General features: G+C 40.6%; 4 protein-coding genes across 4 annotated transcripts in view; all 4 read left to right on the plus strand.

The window, feature by feature from the left end:
• Positions 1-1,863: 1,863 nt before the first annotated feature.
• LOC129830541 (homeobox protein Hox-A10-like) lies at positions 1,864-4,603 on the plus strand. Its single transcript, XM_055893108.1, has 2 exons — positions 1,864-2,890; positions 3,763-4,603. Exons 1-2 carry the CDS (start codon positions 1,993-1,995, stop codon positions 4,035-4,037), a joined length of 1,173 nt encoding a protein of 390 aa, XP_055749083.1. The 5' UTR covers positions 1,864-1,992; the 3' UTR covers positions 4,038-4,603.
• Positions 4,604-5,397: 794 nt separating this feature from the next.
• On the plus strand, positions 5,398-10,723 carry LOC129830897 (homeobox protein Hox-A9-like). The gene is made up of 2 exons (XM_055893720.1): positions 5,398-9,230; positions 9,596-10,723. Exons 1-2 carry the CDS (start codon positions 8,672-8,674, stop codon positions 9,838-9,840), a joined length of 804 nt encoding a protein of 267 aa, XP_055749695.1. The 5' UTR covers positions 5,398-8,671; the 3' UTR covers positions 9,841-10,723.
• A 4,639-nt stretch (positions 10,724-15,362) lies between these two features.
• On the plus strand, positions 15,363-18,308 carry LOC129830902 (homeobox protein Hox-A7-like). Its single transcript, XM_055893729.1, has 2 exons — positions 15,363-15,931; positions 17,125-18,308. The coding sequence occupies exons 1-2, from the start codon at positions 15,565-15,567 to the stop codon at positions 17,514-17,516; spliced, it is 759 nt and encodes a 252-aa protein (XP_055749704.1). The 5' UTR covers positions 15,363-15,564; the 3' UTR covers positions 17,517-18,308.
• An 84-nt stretch (positions 18,309-18,392) lies between these two features.
• Positions 18,393-24,800, plus strand: part of LOC129830898 (homeobox protein Hox-A3a-like) — a 36,810-nt gene continuing 30,402 nt past the window's right edge. Inside the window, exon 1 of the mRNA XM_055893721.1 lies at positions 18,393-20,254. The gene's annotated coding sequence lies outside the window, so the exon portion shown is untranslated. The remainder of the gene's footprint in view (positions 20,255-24,800) is intronic.

Genomic DNA, 24,800 nt, shown 5'->3' on the forward strand with positions numbered 1-24,800 from the left:
AATGTTTGTTTTTTTACCATCGAACTATTATCCCACTAGACCTAAGCCACAACTATAAGCCTATAGTAACGATGCAGAAATTGGTTTTAGGTCTACATTTAAGGCCACGTTTGTGTTTTGGGGGGTTAAATCACCATGTTTACTTACTTGCTCAGGTTATTCCCATTGTCTCGTTGGGGCTCCCTCCATTTGGATGCGTCCATTCCTCTCTCTCTCTCCAGGTTGAAGTTAATCTCGGACAGTTTTGACCATTACCCGGGCCAGGTGGCTTGTGGCCCTCAGGCTCTGTTTTCACCCTGTGGTGTCCATCTCAATGCAAAATGGAGAAAAATGTATTGTTATTGTTGAAACAGCATGTCAATTAGATGCCCACAAAGGTATTTTACACGTGTGGTGAATTGTTGTGAATAAGAAATGCGTAGGTTCATATAGGACATGGAACACCTTTATATTTGATGAACGCATAATGATTATCTGCATCCATAGTTTGCTTTTATAATGCCTTTGTAACACACTATTAGGCTACACATCGAGGCTACACATCGAGGCTACACATCGAGGCTACACATAGGCCTATTTTTATCCAGAAACATCACTTGGCGTTACTGCATCATCCTTCGACGCTAAATTGACAATGATTTAGATTTAACCAGACTCCCAAAAATCATCTAGTGCTGCTATTTGAGTCGGATATACAGTCTGTTTTGATGTCCCCATATGTATATCTTATATAACAACTAGATCTAGAAGAAACAAATCCTTTGAACACGGAGAAAATTGCTGTACGTAAAGCGTGTAATGTTCCTGTCAATTAGGCCTACTGCTTTCATCGGTGTTTTATTTCTCTACAATCCATTTACTTGTCAATTAATTAGACCTACGCAGTGATCTATTTTATATTAAATCACTGTAAAAGAAAGTGTAGCCGTCTTGTTACGCCCTGTTTACCATACCTGTTTAAACCTGAAGGGAACCTTAATGTTGGCTTACAGTTGTCACTTACAGTTCGGGGGGATTGTTGACAATGCGCATGAAAAGGTGTAGGCTATAGCCGCGAATGACTTGCGAAGTGGTTGTTAATTTATTTGGTTTAATATGAACTAATGTGCTGGTATTACTTTTCCAACGTTCATTTGAAATGAGCTATATAAGGAGTACATTAGTAGCCTAGTTGTATCTAGTCTAGTATCGATTAAACAGCATCTGAGGGCTGTTAATCCTGGTAAACCTCTCATTTTAGTACAGGAAGAACGCATAGCCTTATCTGCAGTTGAAGGATATATCACTTGAAGTCTCTAAACTTTTGCAAAGGCATCTTTAAAGGTCACTAAACTACAGTGTAAAATAGGGTGTCAAATACTTTTTGTAATTTGTATTTAATATTCATTGTGTTATAATGATGAGGTGAACACGTCATTATTTAGTAGCTTATATAGGCTTTCCTTTATTGGTCCTGTTGTTGCGTCTGTGCATGTCTTATTTGAAACGAATATGGTTTCCATTTTGTCTTCTTGTGTGATATTTACGCATATAAAGTATCAACTATAGGGAGCCATAGGGCTTAAATTAATCATTTGATTGAACCTTATGCATATTTTATTTTACGCACAGTTCAAAATAATAGGGGATAAGACGCACTTCTCTCAATAATGCTGAAAACAGAATTGGTAGTTGATATGGAACATATGCTGCAGAACTCCCCTTTGCGCATGCATGGGTGCGCATAGACTACATTTTATTTTCGAATGTTTGCATTCTGCACACAGGGCCTCGCCCCGTCGGCGCTATGGTGGTGCATTAAAGCGAGATGAGAGAAACGCACTGATTGCTGTGCTTTCTCCTTTCTATTCCTCAGACCTACGATGGCCCCGACTGCTACGTGGTCGTGGGTGGGGAGGGGCCCTGCCTATCCGAGCGTTCTTATTGGCTCCAGAGTCTGCACGGTGGAGAGGGGGGTACATCTAATCATATCCAGCATGTTTTGCACAAGAAATGTCAGCCAGAAAGGGCTATCTTCTCCCCTCGCCAAAATACACTACAATAATGTCATGCTCGGACAGCCCCGCAGGAAACGCGTTTTTTGTGGATTCTCTGATCAGCGGTCGGACCGAGGGTGCAGGGGGACACTACTACCCGGGCAGCGCCGTGTGTCTGCCCCATAACACCGCCTCAGAGGTTCCTTACGGACTACAGAACTGTGGATACTTCCCTGGCATAGGCAAGCGGAGCAACGCAGGTCCCCAAAACATGATGTCTGCCGCGTCAGGCGCGTATATGTCAGGCATGGAGATGTGGATGGACGCGCAGAGGTCGTGCAGAATGGACCGAATGGACCAGCAACAAACTGTGGGTCCCCAGGTCGCGCCCTGCTCGTTCCCGCAGAGCATTAAGGAGGAGAGCGCGTACTGTCTCTATGAACCGCAGAAGTGCCCCAAAGCCTCCACAGCCGAAGACCTGACATACTCGAGGCTAACCACAGCAGGCTCCAGTTCAGGCTCGTGTACAGTCACCGACGGTGGCGGTGGTGGCGGTACTGTACCCGTGCCTGGCTACTTCCGCTTGTCTCAGACGCACGCACGCTCTCATAAAGTTTACCACGGTGCCCAATCGAACCCCTCTCATTCTCAATTTGGCCTACACCCCCCTGCACCGACTCGTTTCCACACCTCGACACCCCAACTGTCCTCAGCTTTAGCCTGCTCAGCCACCGCGGAGCACGAGAGGAGAGACACCGAGGAGGATTTGCCCTCCAGTAACGCGCCCAAGCCCCAGCAGACGAACGCCCTACAGGGGGACGAGGAGACGCGAGCGTCCTCCGACGGGGAACTTTCCTCTCCCGAGGAAGCTGAGGTGGAGCTCGAGAAGGAAAAGTCAGTGAAAACGACTAAAGGTGAGCTGAGATCATTAAAAGGTGTTGTCACTCACTCTGCCACGGTTGGTTTTATTTCATGCTGTTTAGTGAAGCAGGTATGGCGACAAATAAAAAGATTATAACACTTGCCGAGAGACGGATTTCTGCTTTAGCATTCAGAGGTCATTTAGGTGTTTGTTTTTATTCAGGGTTTATATATGGTCTATATGAGGCTATATGATTTAGTTGAAAATATTTTAATGTCTTAATATCAAGCGGCCATGAAAGTAAAAATGCTGTGGGGGAAAAAAGCAATGTTATTATAAAAAAATACATGTCATTATTTGTTTCGGCTTAGGCTATAGGTTTATCATAGAGTTTCCATTATAGGCCCTTGTTTCTTTGGACAAAAAATGACTTCACTGTCGCTCAAAATAGGCCTAACATTCGTAGGCTATGTCTATTCACTATCTACTAAAAGCGTGTTTTTATTTTTGTCTGTTGATATTTGTTATTATTATAGTAGGTCTAAAATGATAGAAAATGTTATACATCTCATAAAATATCTTTGAATTATTACCTGCACATGTTTTAAGTTCAAGCAAAGTACACAAGGCCGTTGAACCTTCCTTATGGAAAGGCCTATATCAACCCATTGACCTGCACAACACACACACACACACACACACACACACACACACACACACACACACACACACACACACACACACACACACACACACACACACACACACACACACACACACACACACACACACACACACACACACACACACACACACACACTCACACACACACACGCACACTCACACACACACACAAGCGTGCGCGCGGCCTATCTTACATCCCAAGCTGTCAGCCTAAAAGCATGTATCTACCATTTCCTTTAGGAGACTCAAAAAGTGAGAGCACCGCCAACTGGCTAACAGCAAAAAGCGGCCGGAAGAAACGTTGCCCATACACCAAGCACCAGACACTGGAGCTCGAGAAGGAGTTCCTCTTCAACATGTACCTGACTCGCGAGCGTCGCCTAGAGATCAGTAGGAGCGTGCACCTGACCGACAGGCAGGTCAAAATATGGTTCCAGAATCGCAGAATGAAACTGAAGAAAATGACCCGGGAAAACAGGATTCGGGAGCTCACGTCAAATTTCGGTTTTTCGTGATAACACCGAATGTTTTTAATAAGCTTTGTATTAAACGAGCTTTAGTTATAATGCAAGTTGAAAAGGGCACATCTTTCTTAGGCCTACAGGCAAGCCTTTGCATCGTCCTGTATAGCTACTGGTAAAACGTGAATGTTACCGGTTGTTTCTTATTTCTTCCTATTTTCTGTTAATTGTTCGTTGATTCGGTTCTGTTATTGCTATCACGTCTTGGAATAGGTGTCTTGGGTAAAATAATGGTTGACATTTTATCTAAATTGGAGCTACACATATAAATCACAATTGAGTTTTACAAATATATTGCATATATTGTGGAGTTTCTTTAAAATGTAGATTGCATGAAACAACATGATTCATACCCCCCTTTTCCTGCATTTTGCAATGTGGATCACACAAGGCCTATCTATCAACAGTGAGGGAATAAGATGAGTCGCCCTATAAATGTATTGTTCCGATATATTATGATGAGTTGAGGATCATTTAGTTGTGTAGACTCGAACTAAGGGAAATGTACATGAGCTGTCTACATTGTGAAAATGTTTTTATTGTGTATAACATTATGTACATATGAGATTGTGTTTTGTGTATTGCGTAATAAATTATCAGTTCACATATACTGGATTAGACTGGTTTTTGAAGTCTGTGTTTATACCTCTGTAAAATAGTATTGTCATTTTGGACAGGCTATTGAAGTCGTAGGTACTCTTTGGGTTGTACATTACTTGCCTGTCCGTTCAGAAATGTTTAAAGGATCCATGGAGTAGCTCCCGGAAACGATTTAAATATTACCCCAGTCCTAATATGTCTAGGCGGTGTAGGCACAGGCCTAGAACGCTGCAAGGCGGCATTTGTAGAGTTTTATGACTTGCTCGTATATGACGATTCTCGCTCTCCCCAAAGACTGATTTCAGTCGAGAGAGAGACGTTTAGCCGGAGAGGAAGCAATAGACAGTGGTAGAAAGTTATACTGCGTTTTGGCATTTTTGGACTACTAAGTCATCCATTCATTTTGTGATTGGAATAGTGGAATAACTTCGATGAATGGGTAAGTCAATTTGTTGTTTGCGATTTGTGTTTTCTGGACTCAACATGTAAAAAGAAAGACAGTTTCCAGTGCAAAGATTTGATCATGAACATTAAAGAATATGATACTTTCAATACAGGCTCGTTATGAACAGCATTGGTGTTTGAAATCGATATGAAACCGAAGAAGACGTGGCGTTATGCATTGGCTGCTGTGCGTCTTGAGGCCTGGAGCGGACTGTGGAGTGGTTTAGGTAGTTTCATGTTGTTGGGATCTATTTTCTACCTCTACAACACGAAACTGTCTGAATTGGCCCAGTTTAATACATCGAAACTTCAGTCAACTTAGTCTGGGACTCGTGCAATCTGATTGAATTGTATGTAATAGGATGGAGTGTTATTTGTTTTTCCATAAATATATGAATAAACAATAGGACATTTCTTATTTCCTTTAGCTGTTGAGAAATACTTGCTGGCGTGTATTTCTCTTAACATATCGTCAGTAATATTTATACAAACTCTACTTGTTATTTTCGTCGTTAAATTAAGCCCCTGTATTGCCTGCGTCCTATATTTATCTTGGTAAAAGCTCAGCCATAGGCGAGTTGGACTTGGATTTAGCGTATAGATAAGCATGTTTTCTGTCAGTCGTGACGCAATGACGCCAGACAAGGCCTCGGTTACGACCACTGCATTGGAGTGGAAGGGGAAGTTGAGTGTGCAACAGCGACCTCAGCGGCGCGCCGGTGGGCAATTGAACCGGATGCTTCCGCTGCGCAATACAGCCCGAACACAAAAGAAGGGAAGGGCTTTATGGCGATATTTAGATCCGCCAGACAAGCTGTTATCTGCGGGAAAAATAAGTGAATAACCCCTGCGGTATACTGGGTCCGTGTTAAAAACACCCTGATTTAGTTTACAGCCTTAAAGTGCCATTGCATTCACTTGTGTGTCCTTTTTTTCTTTTGAAGGTGCCTGTCTGTGCTGTGTTTAAGTGCGCATAGCCTTTATTTATCCACTAGCCTCTTTATTTTGTTCTAATGTCTCTAACCTATTTTCACCAAGCATTATCTGATTATGCACAGTTGTAGGCCCAATGCGTTCCAGGTAGATGAACGCCTATCTTTTCAGTTATTGGTGTGAGTTATACCGTTTTTTTCCTTCAGTATGGGAAAACAGGCTGGAGTGAATTATTTAGCAGTAGTCAATCGCCTATGGCCTGTAAGGTGTTGGCCTAGCTTTCAGTTTTATTTGACGGTAATAAATAGAACACGTAATTCTGTGGCTGTACTATCACGGTTCTCTAAAGCTATGGTAGGGCAAGGTTCGAGAACATGTCTGTGAAGTGTTACAACGTGTTACCCCGTCATTTCCTCTCTTCATACTAGTTCAGATTTGATCATATTGTATCCAGACTTGGGTTTGCATGTTCAGAAAGCCTCTTCTCGGCTATTGTTGAATTACATGTGTTGGTTTGTATTGTATTTGCGTGTCCATTGAGCGTTGTTTGGTTTCTGAAAACGAGTTTTATTTCTGCTTTCAAATTTGATTAGAACGTGATCTATGCGTCTGGATGATGAAACAAACAACCCCATGTGTAAAGTATCTATTCAATTATCTATTAATTGCATGTTTTTCTCACGAGGTTTCTCACACTTTTGTGAGGAAAACTCATAAACTCAACGACTTCTGTACATTAGTCTGTATTTGTTAGCGTATTAGTTTCTACTTAATAGTGTATAATTGTTTTCTTTAGCCATAGCGGCTTCCATAATTGGCACTGCTGTGCTGGTAGCCTATTTGTAATAGTGCTGATGGTAATTATGGTTCGGGGCCTGTGTTTTGGTTGATCATGTCACATGACCTGGATTTTAACCTTTATTTGAAGCCTTTTCCAGAAATGAGAATTAGAACAAAAATAAAAACAATTGTCTGAGGATGATGCTGGACCATCTGACATTAAAATAAAAGGGTAAAGTTTGATAATATATATTTTTAATGAACATTAAAATCCAGGTAAACCAAAACACAGGGTCCTAATCATGATAGTGGCCTCATAATAGGATAATAGAACTCCTAGTAATAGTTGGCTGTAAACAATATGTGTAGCCTATTTCTTAGTAATAGTGGTAAAGTATTTGTATTTGAAAAAGAAGCCAGCTAGGCTACAGGTCGATGTGCACTACTATGTGCATACTATTTTCTATGACGAATATCCATAATTGTCGCTTATTTTGTTGTATCTTAATTTTTTAAATATGCCACAATTAGGCCTATTTCCATGTAGGTTATTGATTGAATTAATATATTTTCTGTAATAGAACATTGCTGTTTAATTCCTCGGTTTTGTTTAATAACCAGAATGTAGGCTATCCTGGATATTCACGGATATAGAATACAATATTAGACTAGAACAGTAAAATTATTATTTCAATTTTTTTGTTTTTTTGTTTTAAGGCAGCAGTAAATACATGAACTTAACCGGGTAGACCTACTACTATGCCAACACACATTTCTATTCTATTTAGACATTTGTTATCTATCAAAAATAACTATACGAATTTTAAAAAATCCATATTTTGCTGCTGAAAGGAATATTACTTTTACTGAGTAATTATATATATTTTTTCCAAATAGGCAATACAATAGCAATGTCATAGGATGTTGATGAAATAACACATTAAACTAGTCAATTATTATTCTCAGCAGGCTTGTGGTTCTATTAGGCTTTAATCTTATATTGTATTGGGTTATTATTGTATAATACCAAACTAAGGCTTCACAAAATAGCATGATATAGCACACCTTTGAAAGCTTATGTTTAATGGGGTGTGTGCGTAAAAGCTTGTTCATGTTGGAATGTTTCCTGACAATGAAAATATGAAAGGTTTGAACATTTTGACTGAAGATGAACGAGGTTACCTACTACGATGGAAAGCTACCCAGAGCATTAGTTGTAAGAAAGAATATCTGAATAATTTACGTTCCTTGGCGCCATAGAAAGAATGCAGTTTATGACATTTGGTTTCGTTAATAAGCCCCAATATGGCGGCGTTCTCCTGGTTATGTTCAGCCCCTGTATGTTTTGTTGTGAGTATCATTGGTAATGCTTATTACCCTATAACATATGTGTAAATATACTCGTTAAATGTGTGTTTTGGGAGAATTATTTATTGGATTCGCTGACCTATACTAAATGGACAGATACTTCCAATGGTATTTCAGTTTAGCCTACTCTCCCTTTCCATAGCCCTACATTTATATCAGCAGTAACTGTATAAAATAATAATAATTTGCTTTTAAACCTAGACATTGTTACGTTTTAAGACAGAAACCCGCGAGCATTTAATAGCCAAAGGGATTGATTTATCCTGTATTGTTCAGCCTTTATGATCACGTGCGCTCGACACCCAATCGAATGGCAGTCCTGCTTCCCAACTATTAGTCGACTGTAGATCTTTGTGGTGCCAAGTTGCTATACTTGATTTCTTCAGATTGTTATTTTGTAAAAGTCGGGTTTAGTGCGTGTGTATGTGTGTGTGGCGTGTGTGGCACGCTTGTTTTTGTATGTATCTGTGTATGTGTGGGTACATGTGAAAGTCTCTTTTGCCATGTCGACATCTGGAACGTTGACGAGCTACTACGTTGACTCCCTCATCTTGCCCGAGAGCGAGGAGCTGTCCGCGCCCAGATACACCTCCGGTCCGGGGGGGCTCCAGCATGCGAGGCAGCTCACCTCGCTCACGGATCACACCGAGCTTGGGCCCTGCACCTTCCCAACGAAAGCTCCGGTCTTCAACCCGTCCTGGGGCCATGTATCGACCCAGTTTCCAGGTGCCGTGTCATCCGTGTACCACCACCCGTATGGGCATCACCAAGGCCCGGCTCCAGGCGATGTGGAGGGTCGCTACATGCAGTCCTGGCTGCTGGAGCCCATTTCAGGGTCCTTGCCTTTGACCGGATTACCGACGAGTCATCATTACGGGATCAAACCGGAGAGCCTGGGCGCACGAGTGGACAGCGCGCTGCCTGGATCCCACACCGCACTGCTCCTGTCCGACTTCACCAACGGGACAGTTGCGACGGCGTCCCCGGTGGACAAGAACACACTACCTGGCCAGACCGCAAACCCGAACGGGGAGATAGAGGAGAAACCGGCCCTCGATCCAAGTAAGTGCTGCTTCATCCTTTGACATTTGGTAATGCTATGTTCTGTAAAGCTGCGGGGATGCAGGTAGAAATGTGTGAGTAGCAGATGGGGCGCGTGTTTGAAAATATGCCATTCGAGGCGTGCCATTTATAGGGACTTGACAATAGGCTATCTTTCTCTCACCCGTTTCCATGTTCTGATACTATGGGTTTCAGATCTGAAACAGCAACAGTCAGGTATAGGAGTCCATTTAGATTTGTATATCCAGAATTGATTTCCAGAGCTTTTATTATCCGCCTCGTCTCTTGTGGGTCATGTGTTTTTATTACATCTGGGCCAGCAGCACCGGGCTCACACCAGTCTCGTTTCGCACCCCTCTCTCCAGATAACCCGGTATCTAACTGGCTCCACGCAAGCGCCACGAGAAAAAAGCGCTGTCCATACTCCAAGCACCAGATCCTCGAGCTGGAGAAAGAGTTCCTCTTTAACACGTACCTCACGCGGGACCGTAGGTTCGAGGTCGCGAGGCAGCTCAACCTTTCCGAGAGACAGGTCAAAATCTGGTTTCAGAACCGCAGAATGAAGATGAAGAAATTTAATAAAGATTGTGGACCAACAAATGATTTATAGGAACCTATGATTCATTGAACGAGAACGTAAAAAATATCACAAATAAGGGATATCTGTGAAAAGACTGTATTTTTTAGAAGTCGTTGTCTTATTGTTTTATTCCAAACAGAAGCTGTTATGTGTCTTGTAAAAAGCATGTCCGGCCCTACTCGTCGGTTTGATGCAACTACCTTTATATTGCACAATTTAACAGTGCGCATAATTTGTTGTTATTGTTATTAGGATGTTAATTAATTAAGGCCTCGGCTGCAAGTGTCATTGTGTAAGACGAGTATTAGTAGGCCTGTTCTCTGTGCTCGTTTGTGTATGGATGTTTGTAGCTATGTGTGTGTTCTCTGGTTTGTAGATATTTCTATTTCCGGTTCAACTGAATTTAGCTTTAAATGTGATTAAGTTTTTTTGTTGTTGTCATTATTTCAATTACTGGTAACGTTGATTCATGATCTAACGTTGGAGTGATAGGCTAACGTCTGGCTGCTAACGTAATGGTAGCATTTTGAAGTGGGTGCATGAGTATCAAAAGCCTTTTTAAAATGCATATAAGCCTATTGATAATATTAATAGAAGGTACATAACAATTATTTTGTGTTGACTACCTAGACGTCTCTCAACTACCTATAATTGCAAGACCTATAATTGCAAGAACCTATTTCATTTTTACCTGACTCCGTTGTGAAGAAACATAACGCTTGTATAGGAAACTATGTCTGAATTTCAGGGAGTAACATTTAGAGGACATATTGGTCAGAAAGAGAGAGAGAGGACATTTTTAAAACACTGTAGGCTACGTAATGAATACCTCATGGTCTGTAGACGTTCCGATGTTCGCTTCTCAAATGTAATTTGTACTTTATTTATTGAATAAAACAAATTATATCTGCGAATGCAGCCACATTGAATTCTTATCATTTGTTGTGCTTTTACATTTCACTGTAATCTAAGAATTAATTCAATAAATTATCAAATTCTTAAATATATTGACAGTCAAATGTATTGCATCCTACCAAATGTCTTGTGTAGCCTATATGGATACACTCATATTTTCTCTCCAACAAAATATTGGAATAATACTCCAATACAAACTATTCATGGGGTAATGTAAACCAGGTAGTAATGACAGTCGACCATTTATTTCATTTTCCGTGAGGAAATTCGAGTCTTTGACTTTGAAATGTCAACGGCTTATCAAATAATGTAAACGCGCATTTGGCATTCTTTCTTCAACCCCGCGCGCAAAGAACACGCACACACACACTGTATTTGTGTGTGTGTGTGTGGGGGGGGGGGGGGGGGGGGCTCTGCCTGATGTCTCTGTATCAGGGTAAACAGTCAAGCCCTGACCGTCGCTCCGTGCTTGCAGCGCTGCTCTGTTCCGCGCGCCTTGGCAGAGGACATTGTTAGTTGTATACAGCCATTAAAGACCATTACCACTATAACCGTTTATGGGGTGCGAAGCGCTGCAAGGCGAGAGGACACAACACAAGAAAGATGTCGATATCTTCGACAGCTGGGGCCTGTAGGATATGTGTTCTTCAGCTATGATATGACACCACCGCTCAGTTTAGACCCCGTGCTTCTGGACACATCGTGGCCGCCATGTTTTAAAACCTGCAACATGTGCAGGAGAGAGAGGTCAAAGGTATTGAGCGTTCAACGAGGGACTGTACTATATGGAATTTAGCTGTGGTGGTGGTAATCAAATTACAATCTATTTGATCTGAACTTCTAGTTAGAATGAGTGGTTGAGGTAGACCTGCTTCCACAAGCCTTTGGCCTATAGGCCTAGAGGAGTTCTCTTAAATCTGCGGTGTACCAAATAATAATAACAATTGACATTATAGAGACATGTGGAATAGGCTACAACTGGAGCTTGGCAAAACTACATAATTACAGAATCACAGAAACACCCATCTTTTATCAGACAACATCATTCACATAATGCATGCACATATATTTGAATACCCACAGGCCTGTAGTAGTTGTATGGAGCCATATAGTGGTGTTTTGACGCGCTCGGCCTCGAGGACGCAGATGGACCCCAAACATCAAAGGCTGGGCCAGAGAAAGAGCAATAAAACGCCTGGTCTGCTATACTGTCTGGCATTCCACTTTTAATGGCTTTATGGCCGTCCAGACACAATTAGGCCGTTTTCAGAACTCGGCACCCATTTGTTTTCTCTCTTTCTGTAGGACTGCAGCATGAACAAAAGGCCTAGCGGAAATGATCAGCTTTATTGGCGTCTCCCCGACTTTTGCTCGCGGGACTCATGGTCATCTCGAGCGCCCCTTTGTTTCTACCTGGCCTGGGAAACGTTCTCGCTCGGGTTCTCTGGTGGTAGCTAGTGTTCTGTTCACGTGCTGGAGGAACGGGAAGGGCAATAAAGCAAAAGCATTATATGAGGCAAGGTCTAGTCTCAGTGTATATGAGGCAAGACCTAGTCTCAGTGTATATGAGGCCAACATGGACATTTTAGATATACTATTCTCGATGCTAATAATTGGACCTCTAAATCTGCATTCCGTCTGGAAATAGTACCGCGCGCAATGAATAACACAGTTCCTACATGAATCACATTCCTTTATGTGATTTTTTCCCTCTATTTGGCCACTAAGGGGGTGGCTGTGATTGCAGTTCTGTGCGCATTGCACCTTTTCCACCCTGCAACTTTGTATAGTGACCAGAGGATGGCGCTTATGTTCCATAACAAGCCTCAGAATGGCCTCTTTTGAACGCTTTCCCTTTGTGATTACTCTCGCAGGAACGTAACAGTTTAAGAGTGCAACAAAGTGATTTCACACCCTGCCTACGGTTTTACAATGCAAGTCTAATACCACGTTAAGGAATGTTTACGAATACAGTGCGCTCACCAGGAATACAACGTTTAGGCATGTTTAGGCATCCTTTTCCTGCATAATTTGCGTTCTATAACATCGTAATTCTAATTGTTCTTATTCAGATTATTTTACCTTTATTTAACTAGGCAAGTCAGTTAAGAACAAATTCTTATTTTCAATGACGGCCTAGGAACAGTTGGTTAACTGCCTTGTTCAGGGGCAGAACGACAGATTTTTACATTGTCAGCTCGGGGATTCGATCTTGCAACCAGTTATTAGTCCAACGCTCTAACCACTAGGCTTCCTGCCGCCCCAATATTATTAGCTATTGTGGTCGTAAGCACATCCAGGGCAGTATTTAATAATATAAAGATTTATAAAAATAGACGAAATAGTAGGCCTTAGTCTAGTTATACACAACATGTTGTACATGGGTATCTTTACATTTTATACACAAAGAAACCTAAAACTTCGTTTTTCTACATGTCAAATGAATTGACAATCAAGATAATTGGGTACATTTTACTGGGCAAATAACGTTGAGTGTTAGATTGTCTTCAAAGAAAACAGGCTTTTAGTAGGCCTAATTATTATAGTTAGAATGCGTTTATTTTTATCTTTAGGTTATAAGTAGTGTTTAATAAACATAATTATCATGCAATATCAACACATGATTCAGAGTACAAGAAGCAATTCCATTATGTAAAGTCAGTGGAAAGATATTTTCCCCTTTTTCTGAAGTATTATTCATGTTCAACATTTGCAATATGATCCAACACAAGTAGCTTTTGGTCTGATTTGCGTTCAATTTGCTTTCGTTGAATCCATTTTAGAGTACTATGATATGGCATATTGGAAAATCTGATAGGTTTTGCGTTGTAGAGTATGTTTGGTGATATTTAGATTTAGCCTAAGTGGTTATATGATCATTAACGCCACACACAGAATTGCATTTGTTTGTTGATCCCTCCTGTGTTTATTTCCAGATAACATTGTGGAATACGAAAGAATATACATAAACTTGACCAAATTAGGCCATAGCCCATTGCAGATAAAACATAATAAATTCAGAGTTATTTTTTTTTATTTCGAAATAGGTCTACCGCCAAGAACGCTGGATAACACAAACGTGGTAGATGTCAACATGTAGGCCTACAAATACTGTGGCTCATTTAGACTATTCAAATTGACTTACTTCATTTGCTTACCTAACTTTTATGTTTTTAATTAATCACTTGCTTCATCTGGCATTGGGTTACCACTCAAAATCATCTTCTCACTTGCTTCTTGTACTCATTACAACAAGTCATTTTATATTTAACCAATAAGGCCCGAGGGTGTGTGGTATATGGCCAACATACCACGGCTCAGGGCTGTTCTTAACCACGACGCAAAGCGGAGTGCCTGGATACAGCGCTTAGCCTTGGTATATTGGCAATATACCACAAACCCCCGAGGTGCCTTATTGCTATTATAAACTGTCTACCAATTTAATTAGAGCAGTACAAAGCAATGGTCTTTCAGCCAATCAGCATTAAGGGCTCGAACCACCCAGTTTATAATATATTTTTGGAAACACGAGTTACACAACAACAGCAACTCAAATAGGATACAATTGATAATGGTTACACTTGTAAATGGTATTATTTGAATCACAGTAATATAAAATAAACTGTTGTAAAGTTAATTATGACAAGCAATCAAATGTAGCCCACCTATATTCTGACTATATGTTGAATATATAAAAACAATGAACTATGTACAAATGTAGTGCTCTGCCCTTTGTATACTATAATCATCATGTTTGATGTTTGTTGTAGACTATCACATATTGTTCCGTTTTAGCACGGAGACATGTAGCTATTTGAAGGATTTGAAGAAAAGCTTTAAAAAAAATACACAATGCAGTTTTATATTCTTAGTTGTGTATAAATGACAGATGTTATGAGGGGGTGGGAGCGATGCTATTATGCTGTATTATGAAAAGTAAGGTATAACTGCAACAGGACAGCGGTTTTCTTTTGAACCAATGACATTGTATTTTGTGTCATTTCATATGTTCCCACAGTGTTTATGAGAGGGTGTGTGTCCAAAGAGATGAGGACGATAGTGTGTGTGTCTGTGTGTCTGTGTGTCTGTGTGTCTGTGTGTCTGTGTGTCTGTGTGTGTGTGTGTGTTAATCCTACTCTAGTCTGTGTGTGTTAATTCTACTCTGTAGTCTGTGTTTGTTAATCCTACTCTAGTCTGTGTGTGTTAATTCTACTCTATAGTCTGTGTTTGTTAATCCTACTCTGCAGTCTGTGTGTGTTAATCCTACTCTGCAGTCTGTGTTTGTTAATCCTACTCTGCAGTCTGTGTGTGTTAATCCTACTCTGCAGTCTGTGTGTGTTAATCCTACTCTGTAGTCTGTGTGTGTTAATCCTACTCTGTAGTCTGTGTGTGTTAATCCTACTCTGCAGTCTGTGTTTGTTAATCCTACTCTGCAGTATGTGTGTGATAATCCTACTCTGTAGTCTGTGTTAATCCTACTCTGCAGTCTGTGTGTGATAATCCTACTCTGCAGTCTGTGTGTGTTAATCCTACTCTGCAGTCTGTGTGTGTTAATCCTACTCTGCAGTCTGTGTGTGTTAATCCTACCCTGTAGTCTGTGTTAATCCTACTCTGCAGTCTGTGTGTGTTAATCCTACTCTGCAGTCTGTGTGTGTTAATCCTACTCTGCAGTCTGTGCGCCATAATGATATTTCTGGCCCTGCTGGAGATTGGCTACAGCGGTCACAGGGCTGGATCACGTGGTTTGGTGTAAATCTAGGGTGTATTGCTGTCATTTATCACACTACCTCGTAAAAACGACACTGAAGATTCTGGCCCAACAAATCACAAGGAAAAAATATGAGCTCTTATTATGTGGATGGTCTTTTTAGCAAATATACGGCGACCGGTTCTTTCTTCCCAAACGCCGACCGGGGTTCGTGCGCTCTTCGAGCCAGTGGAGAAGGACCCGAATCTGTTCACAGTGGCGCAGCCCCTGCCTTTCCAACGTCCTTGTCCGGACTTTACAACGTCAACAATGCTATTTACCAGAGCCCCCCGATGTTTACTCCTGCTTATGACCAGGGGCCGGACGTGCACAGTCTGCACTGCAGCTCTTTCGACCAGAGCCGTCTGTTCGGGGACAGCTGCATCCAGCCGGTGCCGGGTCCACTCACCTCGCCAGAGGACAAACACTACCGGATGTACCCCTGGATGAGAACATCAGGTATGATCTTACATGGGACAACTTACTGTTGTCTTAATTAATGGTGCAATTAATTCCGTGAAGCCATTGGTATTGCATGAAAAGAATCTGAAAAATGTTTAATTACTTAGTTGTGTGACCATAAATTCATTATCACTCCGCTTCTGTAGTGTTCATCGCGCAGGGACATTGTCGCTGTTTTTGTTGTTGTTGGTCTTCTACGGTATGTGGCAGTAAAATACCAGGCTATAAATTGTAGTGCAAATCATTGCTCGTGCACGCTGCAGTTCGCTCTTTTTATTGGGCTCAGAATGGCAGTTGTGATTAACATAATCAGTTTCAGAAACCTATTTGTACACAGGGATATAACTAAACTATAGTGGTGGCTGTAAACAATATCAGTAGACTAGTTGGAGCAGTGGTATTGACACTAGTGTCTGATTAGTACGGCATTGGTAGGCAGGACAGTGTCTAATAAAGACCATTGAAATAGCAGTAGTAATTGCTTATGGGCTGTGGGTATGACCTAGTAACGGTGAACCAACACATGCTTCTAATTGGAGAGGCATGCAGTGCATTAGCAATAGGCTACAGGCTAGAATCCCAGCTGGAATATTTATAACGGACGGAAGTCTGAGCCAAAACAGCACTGACAGTCCGAAGACATTTTGAGAAAGAAATCTTAGCAAAAATGGCACAGAATGAAAGACTGTGGCACGTTTTTTTTATTTGATTATTTTCTATAGAAAAAAATACAAGAATCCAAGATCACATAATTGTCATGTGTGTCATTATCAGTATCAAGTTATTATCGGAGTTATTACATATGGCATGCTTGTGTAGAACATGGTTTTAGAGCAATTTGCAGTATTTTTTATTTGTGGCCCTAGTAGGAAAATGCTATGTACAAATGTAGGATCTTAATTTGAGCCAGTTTCCAACAACAGGAACATAATCCTGCAGCAACAGGAAATGTGAATTATTATGTGGATTATAGTAAATGGACATTTCTTGTAGGGCTTTGTGCATTTTTCGTTAGGGCAAATCAAGCCTGGCATTTTAAATTGGAAATGACCAACTTTAGAAGCCTTTTAAAATCTCAAATACTCTAGAAGTTTCCATTTCCTGCTGCTTAGGAAAATTCTCAACAACAAAAGAGTGATCAAATTAAGATCCTGCATCTGTACATCGATTAAAACCATTCTCTCTTTCAGATCCAAACAGAAAGCGTGGACGTCAGACGTACTCCCGGTACCAGACACTGGAGCTGGAGAAAGAATTCCACTTTAACCGATACCTGAACTGCCGGAGGCGCGTGGAGATAGCACACGCGCTCTGCCTGACTGAGCGCCAGATCAAAATCTGGTTCCAGAACCGGAGGATGAAGTGGAAGAAAGATCACAAGGATGAGTCTTCGAGCTCAAACCTCAGTGCCAACTCAGAGAACGTAAACAAGGATGGTGATGGTAATCCGGTAACCAACGGACAGTCCAAGGCCCAGGAGGCAGAGCAAGGAGACTCCCCGTCTGCGGGTGTGGCGTCAGAAACCCCTGCAAGAGAAGGAGATGGCGACGTAGAGGCTATTAATGAAAGAAACACTCCATAAATGTTTGTATTTGTCAAATGTTAAAGATGTTTACTCTCATAGAATCGACACACTCTGTTCATCATGTTTGTTTATCAATTTAGAGATTAGTAAGGATTGGTGAAACGACTTGCAGGCTGAAGTTGAGAAGCACTTATTTATTGCACTGTATACAAGCTAGTGAAACACTGTCTCTAGCAACAAAAGGCATACGTCTATGTGCACATGAAAAGAAACGGATACTACCTATTTACACCATAGTATTATTATGAAAACTCAATTTGATCTTTGAATGTAGAAAAGGCCTACTGTAAATGTTATTCAATAATAAATATTATTGGTTGGGAACTATTACATATTTTACTACTGAAATAACATTCCTGAACAGAGAACTACCTAACGCGACAGTTAAATCCAAACAACTTCCGAATTCAGCCTACCTCCAATTTCAATTGACTTAGACAAAGGGACCTTTTTCGCATTCTATTTGTTTCTATTTCAAATGTAAATAAAAGCAAATGTTGCGTAAAAGTGCCTTTGTTGAATCAACTAGCGAATATGGCTTTAACGATTTACTGTCCCTTATTCTCGTTATATTGCAATGCTGTAGCTGTTACGGCTTGGCATATTCCTATATCTTATATTTGTGAGAACTTATCTTTTGGGGCCATGTAGAGATTGTAATACATATTCGTATGATTCCAATACCCTACCTCAGAGACTACAGACCTATTCGGTTACTACTGTATCACTGAATTTCAATACTGTATAACTTATTGTATATGTGTGAAATTGAAGTCTTTGTAAACACTGTGACGTCGTGTTGTTAGTGTATTTTTGCATCCTCTATACGTCAATCAAATTTTTGGTGGACGTGAGTGTGTCTGTCTGCTTGCATGTGTTTGTAGGCTATTTGTAAATTAGGGAAATAGTGTGTTTGTTTTATCTGATCAAATGAATACAAGAGAACTGCTCCAATGTTCAGAAATAACCTATATGCTCCCTCCACATCTCTGCTTTGACTCGGAGGTATTCGTATTTTGACATTAGGCAAGACACAATATTAATCCAATAAAAACAAAAGCCTTCAATTTTGAAAATAGCTTCGTAACGAATTTCCTGTAAACCAACGACACATTTATAAGAACTTTAGACAAAATGTTAAGAACGCACACAAAGTCAACATGCCAAAATAGATGGTATTAGCTTAAATTATGCATGGATGAAAATACTTGTCTTACTTTTTCACGTTCATTTAGTTCTACATTTCTTTTTATATGACAATAAATATTGACAACACTAAGACTACAAATTATACTATTCCATAATACACTGCCTATCTGGCTCATTCAGCAGGAAAAGTGAAAAGAGCGGATGAAACCCATGACACGTGTGTTTAAAGGAGTAGTCTACTATTTTACAACTTCATTTGAGATGATTCCTCACCCTGAAAGTAGAAACTGTAATCCATAGTTCAGTTTCCTGTAAACAGCTCGCTACACACACCACAAGTTAACAATCATTGGAAGTGATGGGGGCATGTGAGCATGTTTTTTTTTAAATAGCCAAAGCACCTTAAAGTAACATCAAACTAAATATGGAATTGATTTGAATTGATTTCAGGAGATTTTTACCTTCGTTTTTTAAACGTGCTCACATGCTCCTATCACTTCCATAGACTTTTAGCTTGTGGTGGCTAAGGTCAGCTGAAGTTTGTAGTGGCTGTTCAACGACCACTGAACCCTGGACTACAGTTTCTCCCGGACCATAGACTACTTTCAGGGTGAGGAACCAGCTAACATCAAGTTGTAAAATAGTGAACTACTCCTTTAAAAAAGAGGCTAAAGCAGTGTTTCCAAAACTCGGTCCCGAGGACCCCAAGAGGTACATGTTTTTGTTGTTGTTGCTCTAGCACTACACAGTCATTCAAATAATCAAAGCTTAATAATGACTTGATTATTTGAATCAGCTGTGTAGTGCTAGGGCAAAAACCCAAATCAGCGCTGCTTGGAGTCCTCGGGACTGAGATTGGGAAACAATGGGCAAAAGTATGCTAACTATGAGGACATGAGACTGGACAGGCTGTGTATGTGTAGCCTACTGTGTAGGGGAAATGAATGTTGAATGTTTAACTGTGCATTCCCCGTCTTTCCGGTAAAATGGCGCCTAGCTCTGACCTGCCCCTTCCTCTCTCTCTCCATATCCCCACCCGCTTTCTCCCTCTCTCACTAGGTCATAAATCTGTTGTTGTTTATGAACATTTACAAAATAGCAATACAGCTTTAAGAGGCTCCTCCTTTCCCATTGGTTCACACTGGTCACATGGCATGGAGCCGTGAACATTAACTTTTTTATATATAATTTTCCAGAAGAGAACGTCACTCATTTAACAGCCTGTGTCTGCCACACAACCCTTTCTGTACTGTAAATTCTTTTGCTCCTCAATGTAATTGTTTATGTATTTTCGTCATGGGTAATGCTGTTTCGCTTTTGAGTTGAGTTTTGTATTATGCAGTGGCAAGGAGCAGTGTCCCTTTCTTGGAACCGGACGGTTTGGATTCATTACCGTCGTTCTTGTGACGGTTTGGCACAATGGACGGATTGAGTGGGAGCGCGTCGTCGCCTGACCCCGGGAGCTCGTGGATTCGTCCAGGGATCCAACTGGCACAACAGGGGATCTTCCCCGGTCTAACTCGCGCCAACTGCACCTGTCCGTCCTCTTCTCGTAACATCCCCACGCACCATGAGACCTGGACACGGTAAGAATGCTTGCTTATCATGATTATGATTTTATATGATTTGGGAATCATTCATCAAATAGAGTGAGCATAAAAGTTAAAACAAATAGCATCATTTTGCTTGCTATGCTTGTTTAGTTTTAAAGTGGTGACTTTCAGAAGATTGGTTGGAGTGTTGTTGTAGGCTTCGTTAAAATGGGTTTTCTCCGATAATTTGATTTGATAATAATGATATGATCATAATTTGCATGATTATTTATGATCATTGTTATGGTAGTTGATTGTGGTCTCTGGGCTTGACCTATCTAATTATGTTATTCGATATTTGTGTAGACCTATGCATTTTCATTTTGAGAATTTCAATAACTTATTAGCATGCCTGTATGCTATTTTGTGTTTTCTTTATTTGTTGCAATTTTAATTGGGTGGTCTGTCGGCAGCTGGGTATTGGGACTGTAGCCAATAGGCTATTCTCTGTCGCCCTCTTGTGGGAGAAGTGTGGTCTTCTTTTGGTCATGACTTTGTTTCCATTTAGCCATTTTCAGTCTACATGGTTGTGCCAGCACAGTTCAACCACAACACAGTGATGTACATTGCGTTGTCTAGCACGAATCACAATCAACGTGTATCTTGTGTTGCAGTTGTGTTAATCTATATACGGTATGCTGTATAGGACCGCGTGCAATGCCAGGGTTGTGGGTTCAATTCCCACAGGGGACCAGTACGAAAAAGTCAGCCTCGTTTTATAGACTAGAAGAAATATAGCAACCGAAAATCCGGGACACTCAAATTAGTATGATATGTTTAGTTTGGTATGGTATGGTTACATAACACAGAAGTTTACTTGAAGCAAGAAATGAAAGGAGGGTGGATAGGTGGGGTATAAGGCAAATGTCTAGCAACCCGAAGGTTACGTGTTCGAATCTCATGACATGCAACTACTTACTACTTTGTAAATACTTAAAATGTTAGTTAGCCTAGCTAATGTTAGCCACCTAGTTAACTTTAGTGATAGCCCCCTAGTTGAAATTAGCCATAACAAATCAAATTTGTAGCATATTGTACGAATTGCAATTCGTAACATATTATACCAATTTGAATTTGTAACATATCATACGAAATGGATGACTAATTAATACATACCATACAAAATGTAACATATCATACTAATTTGAGTGTCCCGGATTTTTGTTTACGGTGTTACGTTTACTTCTGAGTCCAGGAGGAAAAAGTACGAAAATGTGTGCACTCACTACTCTAATTCGCTCTGGGTAAGAGTGTCTGCTAAATGACTAAAACGTTTATAATGTATACTATCTTATGTTAGCTTAATCTCGGGTGTCCTTGTCTTCCTCTCCTGATTGCTACCCACATCTGTTTGCTATCCCAATGAGGTAACATCAGCACCACATCACAGAAAGAATATCCTCACCTTCATCTCGATATTGTGCATACCTATAATAATTATAAACTTTATAGCAACACAAATAAAAGTGATGTGATATTATGCTGTTCAGTAATGGCATTGGCACTGTCATGTAGGGCCTGATGGCTGGAGTTGGTTGTTGTGAATTACTGTATATGCTTGACATTTTTTTATTGGACGTTTACGAAATTTAAGTTAATCCTTCCTATTTTGCCCGGCTAAAAAAGCCTACAGAATAGAATATAACATTTTAAGGTGTAGTCTACAAAAATGGCCCAAAGAATGATAAAACACCGAGACTTGTTGACAAATGAGTATACCAAGAAACAAATACAATCATTATGAGCCATAGACTAGAAAGGAAATACACTTTCGCTTAAAATGGGGTTCTGATTAGGACAACAGATAGTCAGTGTTCTTTACATAAGATCTCTGTATGTCACAGATAGACACCATTCATGTGACCGTAGATGATAATCTCAAAATTATGTCACAGAATAGAACCTGAGACCAAAACGTCACCATTGATATGGCAAGATTATTACCTCAAAAAACTGACACAAATAAGACTCTGAGAGACCAAAACGTCACAATTGGCATCAATACCAAGGAAGGAGTACAGCACAATAGCATATTGTTGTATTGCATTTTAATAATGCGTGTGTAGTTGCTGTGTCGGTGTCAGTTTGCTTAGTTTCCTTCGATGAGTTTGCGTCTATTACAAGCGAATCCGTTACGGTTCACCTACCCGTTGAATGTGTGTTTTTAGTGTTCCATTTAACCTTAGCGTCTCCAATTGAATACCCTCGTCGATGTTTGCAGTGGTAATGCAACCAGTCGAGTTGACATTAGAAAATGGCCTTGCTGCGGCTCCCCTGCACTATACAAAATCTAGGGTATCTGAAATGCATGCAGATTGAACGTTTAGGCTATTGCGCGTGTAATACAGCCTACGTAGCAAATTACATTTATGAGCAAATAAAACTGAAGCGTCGTGAAATTTTACTCACTCATCGATCAAGATTCGGATCTGAATTTCAAATAGTTGGCCTTGTACGGTCTGGGAAGCATGCGCTCCCCTCGCTTATGTGCGCCACTAGCACGCACACAGATTGCCGAATCCTGACACTTCTACCAGATGCGGACATTAGTCTTGCCGTTTTTTCTAGACTTTTTCCCTCACTTCCTGGTTTGCCCCTTGTCCCCTGGGTGGGATAATTTCTTGGGAACTTTGTTTCTATTGGCCATTGATAAATCCGATGTTAGCTCTTAGACTCTCTCTCGCTAACAACCTCTTTAAAACCTCAATCACAAACACTCCTGGCCATTATAAAGCACAGAACCTATCCTCGCTCCTTCCAACATCCGGAGCATGTTTGAACGCGCTCTCTCAAACTATCCCTGGAAGTCAAGACCCGGGCTCAGATAGAGGGCTCCTTCATACAGCGCTGTACACATCTGGTCCTGAGTGCAGATTGTTCCTCGGCTCCTGCGGTGCCTGAAGGGGCCATATTACCTCTGTGAGTCTGCATCCTTCGGACAGACACGCAGACGTATCCATCACGCTGTTAGTGCCAGCGTGGGGCGTTGTGTAGCCTAAATATGGGCTATCGTCTTTTGGGGACTATAGGACCAAGAGGTCCAATGGACTATGGATAACCAGAGCCTACTCCTGTAAAACTGGTTGCAACTGGCCGTCGCGAGCGTGCCTGAGTAGCGAGCGTGCTAAGTAGACGGAATGAACAGTATCTTTTGTAAGGCTAAATGTTTTTAAAATGCTGTTGCTCTGCCTGCACCTGCACCAGCTATAGCAGTCACATTAATGTCATAACCACCCACTGGTCACAGCTCAATGTCTAGTTTTCATTTACATGTGGTTGAGTTGTTAAATAACGTGAATTCAACATGAAATCAACAAAACATTTCACCATGTCATTGGATTTAGGTTAGAAGGTGGGTGGAAAAAAATAGGAAATGCCCTCATGTTGATGACTTTTTGCACGTTGATTCAACGTCAACACATTGCTTTTTGGGATGGAAACGTTTTGCCCTGTTGAAATAGGCTAGTATTATAGTCATCGCTGCTTCTATTTTAGGTACAGGTGACCTCTAAGTTACAGCAACTAATCAGCAGCTCAACACAGATTAACATGATTTAAAACCAAATTGTGCTAAAGTAATGTAGTCATATGTTTGTTAATGTCATTGATTGTTTTGAGCCTACAGTTGTATTACTTCTGCTGTTATACTGATAGGGCTTTCTTCGTATCATATTTCGAACCTTGGCCTCTCTCGAAGATTTCCCGAGAGAGGCCAAGGGAAATCATTTCATTTCACATAGGCATGCATATGTCCATGTAAAATACACTAAAATTCCTAAACCAAGAAATCCTGTTTATTCCCCCTATTGTCAGACATTATTTAAAAATATATATATTCTAAATTCCCTTCTCTTACTTTGATTTTCTTTCATTCTTTCTTCGTCGAATGCGAGAAACTTCGTGTGTTTAGATTCCTTTCGAATGATATTCTGCTCCTAGTTTTCCTGTTCTTAAATTGACTTAAGTTATCCATATTGGCAAAAAATATAATGACAATAAAATGGATATTATTGTTTCGCTGTAATGTCTGCTAGAGCTTAGGCTATTCATTTGGAACCGCAGCAAATTTTTACGCACGTACGTACACGTAAATTCAGGCAATTTTTGTTGATCAAAACGTGCTTTATTCACGTTAAGTATTTATGGAATTTCAATTGGGGGGTAAATAATTGTCTAATAATACTATTGTATGGTAGCTTACTTTATGTCATCTTAAAAAAACAAAACAGTAATTCATTTGAAGTGCCTCATTTTTCAGAGCATCTAACAATTTTAGGAATAACGGTTGATCTGCGGGTTGACCAAGCTGTTCACACCAGTAGCCTGAACTAAGGAGGATATTAATGCAAAGATTTCTCAAGGGTTGATTACTAAAATTCGAAGATTTGTAACGTGGTTTAACGAAATATTAAACTAAAGGTAAGGTGCTAGACAATTGTTTTTGATATTTTAGGCTAGTTGTGTTGTTTTGTAGGCCTACTGTACGCGTTTTATTCCCAACTATAAGGATAATGTTTAATGTTGAATTTCTTTCTGTACT

Source organism: Salvelinus fontinalis, chromosome 32 (assembly GCF_029448725.1).
Source record: "Salvelinus fontinalis isolate EN_2023a chromosome 32, ASM2944872v1, whole genome shotgun sequence".
Lineage (NCBI taxonomy): Eukaryota > Metazoa > Chordata > Actinopteri > Salmoniformes > Salmonidae > Salvelinus > Salvelinus fontinalis.